General features: G+C 32.1%; 2 protein-coding genes across 6 annotated transcripts in view; both read left to right on the top strand.

The window, feature by feature from the left end:
* The first annotated feature begins 404 nt into the window (after positions 1–404).
* Positions 405–5,044, top strand: tvp23b (trans-golgi network vesicle protein 23 homolog B (S. cerevisiae)). Of its 2 annotated transcripts, none has more exons than XM_016285570.1 (7): positions 405–435; positions 1,275–1,348; positions 1,979–2,123; positions 2,282–2,371; positions 4,164–4,301; positions 4,385–4,513; positions 4,613–5,044. In XM_016285570.1, the coding sequence occupies exons 1-7, from the start codon at positions 427–429 to the stop codon at positions 4,637–4,639; spliced, it is 612 nt and encodes a 203-aa protein (XP_016141056.1). In that variant the 5' UTR covers positions 405–426; the 3' UTR covers positions 4,640–5,044. The 2 variants fall into 2 exon arrangements, with proteins under 2 accessions (XP_016141056.1, XP_016141057.1); XM_016285571.1 differs by lacking the exon at positions 405–435 and adding an exon at positions 947–1,020.
* Positions 5,045–5,939: 895 nt separating this feature from the next.
* The window catches only part of exoc7 (exocyst complex component 7), a 21,946-nt gene continuing 21,822 nt past the window's right edge, over positions 5,940–6,063 (top strand). For 3 of the 4 annotated variants that reach the window (XM_016285524.1, XM_016285525.1, XM_016285523.1), the window contains exon 1: positions 5,940–6,063. This exon is cut by the window's right edge and continues 60 nt beyond it. The gene's annotated coding sequence lies outside the window, so the exon portion shown is untranslated. The other variant, XM_016285526.1, reaches the window with a different exon arrangement.

The raw sequence follows: 6,063 nt of genomic DNA, 5'->3' as shown, positions 1-6,063 counted from the left end.
TAAGGATAATATAATAATAAAATGATTAAATATTAGACATAGAGATAGAGAGCACATTAAATAAATGTACAGTGTAAAATGTAGAATTAGTATTAATAATAATTTCATTTATTTCATAACTTTTATTTTTATTTATAATATTATATATGATTATATCTATTATACCGATAGACAAATACGCTATATACAAAAAAAGTGTATTGTTAAATAATATACATTTTGAATTGGATATCGCACATGATAAAAATATTATTTACTAACTGTTTAAGAAATAATATGCCTTATATTATAATTTTTTTTTATCTCTCTTTTTCTGTTATAAAAAAATTAAAAATACAAATAGTTTTCTGTTCAGGCGCGATGTGGTCAGTCCTCGCGTTCCCGGAAGTGACGTGTCGGGCAACACCAGCAGCAGCAGCAGTCGAAATGAAGCTGGTGAGTAAAAATACGCTATTTTTTATTATTATAAATTCTTCTCAAACGACCCAGTGTTTAATCACAATAATCACAATGACCCAGTGTTTAATCACAATAATCACAATGACCCAGTGTTTAATCACAATAATCACAATGACTGAATATATATAAGGATAATATAATAATAAAATGATTAAATATTAGAAATAGAGATAGAGAGCACATTAAATAAATGTACAGTGTAAAATGTAGAATTAGTATTAATAATAATTTTATTTATTTCATAACTTTTATTTTTATTTATAATATTATATATGATTATATATATTATATCGATAGACAAATACGCTATATACAAAAAAAGTGTATTGTTAAATAATATACATTTTGAATTGGATATCGCACATGATAAAAATATTATTTACTAACTGTTTAAGAAATAATATTCCTTATATTATAATTTTTTTTTATCTCTCTTTTTCTGTCATAAAAAAATTAAAAATACAAATAGTTTTCTGTTCAGGCGCGATGTGGTCAGTCCTCGCGTTCCCGGAAGTGACGTGTCGGGCAACACCAGCAGCAGCAGCAGTCGAAATGAAGCTGGTGAGTAAAAATACGCTATTTTTTATTATTATAAATTCTTCTCAAATGTTGTAGACATAGTGTATGTGTACAGCATGCGTGTGTTCCTCTGATATGACTTTGAAGATAAGGAAGAAAGCGGGGTTAGCTTAGCCAGTCCTGTGGCAGTAAACAGCTCGCTGCAGCAGGTGGAGTTTTGCTCGGTCTGTGTTTAATGAAATGTTGAATCAGTCGTGTTTCTGAGCCTGACAGCTGTCGTCTTGTCTCGCTTCCAGGACTCAATCGATGATGAGGATGTGGCTTTATTTGATGCTGAGGAAGATTCAGCCGCAAGAAAGAACAAGATCAGGTGTGTTTGTTGTCCTCGTTAATTAGCTGTGTTTAGATCATCAGCATCATGTGTTTCTCTCAGTTGGGGACGTCCTCGTTTGAAGAAGGAAAAAAAACTAAAACAAAGAATTGTTAGTAATTAAAATAATATTAGTTATTAATACTATATTATTTGAATACATTATAATAAATGAGTAAATGCATTATTGATATTTTAAAAGTATGTAGGGCAGGCCTTTTAGTACGATTTTATTAAATTAAAATATCTTAATATTATTATAACAGCACTACACTTTTTAACAATGAAATATTTAAATGCATTATTGTTGTTAATTACATTTCTTAATAAAAATGTAATGTGTTTAGGGTTAGTTTATAGTAATTATAATATTGTGACAATTATTTATACCTTTTTAATTAGTAAAAATATTGTATTATATTTTAATAAATCATTATGAATAATTACAAGTATTATTATAATTTAAATACATTTTTGTTATTAATTAATTCAATGTATTATTAATCAATTATTTTTCATTCTAAAAATGCAGTGTGTTTAGGGCTCTGGGTTTTGTTTATAGTTATTATTGCAAATGAGGTGTGTGTGGTAGGTCTTCATTTAGCTAAATAAACGAGTGTGTGATTCCAGGCATCCGGTGGCTTCGTTCTTCCATCTGTTCTTCCGGGTCACTGCCATCCTGGTCTACCTGCTGTGTGGCTCAGTCGGTGGATCCTTCATCGCCTGTATGGTCACCATCATCCTCCTCCTGTCATGTGACTTCTGGACTGTGAAGGTTTGTGTTTAGAATAACTGAGCAGGTGTTCGTAAATCATTACAGTTACTGGAGTTAGTGGAAGTTAAGTCGTTAACTCGTGTTTAAAGATCCAAACAAACCTCTAACCCTTCATATTAAACCTCAGCATGTAACCTGTCCTGTTTGTCTTGCTGTAGAATATAACCGGCCGTCTGATGGTGGGTTTGCGCTGGTGGAATCAAGTGGATGATGATGGAAAAAACCATTGGGTGTTTGAGTCCAGAAAGGTACTATTACACACACACACACACACACAGTCTTCAGTAGAGTGGCATTAAAATATTTAAAATGTGTGTAGTTATTCACAGAAAAACATGATTGCTCACAAAGGCTGCATTTATTTAATTAACCCTTGTGCGTCAATTAAAAAAAGATACACATAGGTCCATAGTGGACAAAAATGTCCATGTCATAAAAATGTGAAGCTTGGGAGCACAGAGTTAAGTTTGGTCTCATTTTAAAGAAATTATTGTTGAAGTAAAAAAAAGAATTAAAAAGTGAAACCAAAAAAAAAAGTTGTTGAGGTTTATGAAAATGATTTATGAACAATGTTTTATATAAAATATATATTTTATGAAACATGTTGAACTCTATACCTGCTAGAAAATCAAAGCCATAAATCGAAACAAGTTGTGTTCCAAATTTGAGGTTGATATCTCAAAAAATGAGCTTTCGGTAAGATGTTGTTTGGGCGCAGTACCAAATTTTCCCCAGTAGATGCCTGCAGAACTCTGCTGGTGCACACAGTGGTTGGATTTGTGATTTGCAGTAGAGTTTTTCTCTCTCAAATATTACAAGAACACACACATGCACACACACATGCAAACCACACTCTGACATCCACACCAACACACCCACACAATTATAGCTGCATTATTTATCCAATTGGCTCTATAATATGCAGAAGCAGAAAACAGAAATAAAGCGAGAATTTGCTTTATAGTTACAAGAACACACACATGCACACACACATGCAAACCACACTCTGACATCCACACCAACACACCCACACAATTATAGCTGCATTATTTATCCAATTGGCTCTATAATATGCAGAAGCAGAAAACAGAAATAAAGCGAGTATTTGCTTTATAGGTCAAACCTGTAAAAAAGGCACCATCTGGTAAAAAATTTAATTTTAAAGCCATGCCAATATAATGAAAGCCTACCAACAAAAATTGCATAATTTTACAGTTAAATGGCACTGCGATTAAAAATAGCAGGTTTCAATGGGGACATTTTTGTCCTTAAGGTCCTGAGAGGAACAATTTTTTGTGCCTAGTGCAAAACAGATTTATTAAAGGAAATGGAAGTGAAATAGTAAAATTCCAATAAAAATACACACCTGTGCCCAACTTTATGCAGTTGGCAATAACACAGGCAAAATGATTAAAAAAAAAAACAAAAAAACTGAAAAGGACAAAAATGTCCAAAAGGTCGCACAAGGGTTAAACAAAAATAGTAATGTTGTATAATATTATTACAATTTAAAATAAATGTTTTCTTAGTGAATATATTGTGTAATGTCATTTATTCCTCTGATATAAAGCTGAATCATTAATCAGCATCATTACTGCAGTCTTCAGTGTCGCATGATCTTCAGAAATCAGTATAATATGCTGATTTGCTGCTCAAGAAACATTTCTGATTATTAAAGCTGAAAGAGATCCGCACTCGTCCAGATTCAGCCAAAGAGGCTTGTTTCATTTAATGCTCAGAGGTCACAAAAATATGTGCAAATGTGCAGAATGTTCCTCAGTGCCATGTGTTACCAAGCAATTAAAGAACAGCATTTATTTGAAATAGAAAACTTGTGGATATTATAAATGTCTTTCCTGTCACTTTTGATCAATTTAATGCGTCCTTGATGAATAATTCTATTAAAAACAGCAATCTTTTGAACGCTCGTGCATGTATGTGACACATACAGTAAATGTGAATTAGCATTTCTGGTTAAATGTGTGAATATTGTCTCCATTTGTTGTGTCACTCTGACGTCCTGTCTATATGTGCTCGCAGGCCGGTGCGAATCAGTCTTCAGCATCCCGCTCCTCAAACGCAGAGTCTCGTATCTTCTGGCTGGGTCTGATCATCTGTCCCGTCGTCTGGGTCATCTTTGCTTTCTTTACGCTCGTCTCCTTTAAGATCAAATGGCTGGTGAGTTCTGAGCAGTTCTTCAGCGGTCTGTGTCTCATCTTCCAGGGATGTTGTTCTGTGAGTGATACTGTCGTCTCTCTCAGGCCGTGGTGATTTTGGGAATGGTGTTACAGGGAGCCAATCTCTACGGATATGTGCGCTGTAAAGTAGGAGCCCGAACAAACCTGAAGAACATGGCCACTAATTACTTTGGACGGCAGTTTCTAAAACAGGTGTGTTATTGTAATTCACGAACATCTTCTTAATAGTATCCTAATTTCATTTTTATTGTCTGATGGTACAGTATGTAACTCCATTTGATTGTCTTTTAGGCTTTCACAAAACAAGAGGAGTCTTAGGAAGGAGCGTCTGACCTGAGTTCTCACTATTTCCATTGATGAGCTTTTAATGTTATATATTTTTAAGACCGGTTAAAATGAAGGGCAGTGGTTGCTTTAGAAATGGTTACTGATTTGTGGGATTTTTATTATAATTTTTTTTTGTCAACCACAACCTGTTAAATAATGTGTTTGACATTTAAAATACCTTTAACTTCTTTATAGTTTTTGTTTGATCTCTAACTAATTGAAAGTGTTTAGAGTATGTTTTGTTATATAACGACATGCATTATGCTTCTGTTTTGCAGATGTACATATTTATATACTGCTGTACATTACTGTATACTTTCTGTAGTTAATTGTATGAAGATTGATTGATTGCTTGATCAGTAAATTTAAGAAATAAAAGTTTTGGGTACAACTGGAGCCACCCTGAGTCTCCGGCCAGTGAAGTCACCCACAAACACCACATCATTTAAACCATTAGAAATTACACTTCACTTTCAATTTTAGATCAGTTTCTTCTTCTTAATTTTTGTCATTTTTTGTATGACATGTTAATGTCCCCTATAAATATTAATATCATTATTCTCACATAAATTGTAAGTTATCTGCATCGTTATCTCTCTGAATTGTTATGTTGAATTTGTGGTTAATATAGTTTTGTCCAATTATTTTATATATAAGGAAGTATTTAAGGTGATCTTTAAATCCCAAAATCTTATGCATTACAAAAAAAGCAGGTGGAAGTTAAAAAATAAATGTTTTTGGAGGTTCATTTTGATGATTAACCCACTTTGGTAAGATTGTTCTGTTTGTCGTAATTATTCATTTATATATATATATATATATTAGTGCTGTCAAATTATTAATCTCATCTAAAATAAAAGTTTTTGTTTACATAATATATGTGTGTGTCCTGTGTATATTTATTATGTGTATATATAAATACACACATACAGTATATATATATATATATAGGAAATACTTACACGCATTTACATTTATATATTTATATTCTTATATATTATATTATATATTAATATATAAAAATAACATATTTTTCTTAAATATATACATGCATGTGTGTGTGTATCTATATATACATAATACATATACGCAACACATGTAAACAAAAACTTTTATTTTGGATGCGATTAATCGTTTGACAGCACTAATATGTATATATATATATATTGATTTATTTTGGCTGATATTTGGATTTGGACTTGGATTTTGGACTCAAAACACAAATAAACAAAAAATAACAATAAAAAACCAAACAAAAATAAAAACAGGAGGACTTTTATTTTGTACATGCGATTCACTTCACTGCCATTTTCCGTTTGCGTTGTATAGTTTCCGCTGTCTTCACGTTAAATGTTGTAATATTATTGTGTATTCTGCATCCAGCTGTCGTTTCGGTCTCATTTCTGCCCGTCAGG

Source organism: Sinocyclocheilus grahami, unplaced genomic scaffold (genome assembly GCF_001515645.1).
Source record: "Sinocyclocheilus grahami isolate Dianchi unplaced genomic scaffold, SAMN03320097.WGS_v1.1 scaffold198.1, whole genome shotgun sequence".
Classification (NCBI taxonomy): domain Eukaryota; kingdom Metazoa; phylum Chordata; class Actinopteri; order Cypriniformes; family Cyprinidae; genus Sinocyclocheilus; species Sinocyclocheilus grahami.
The sequence above is the reverse complement of the archived record's forward strand: the minus strand, read 5'-3'. Positions and strand labels throughout refer to the sequence as shown.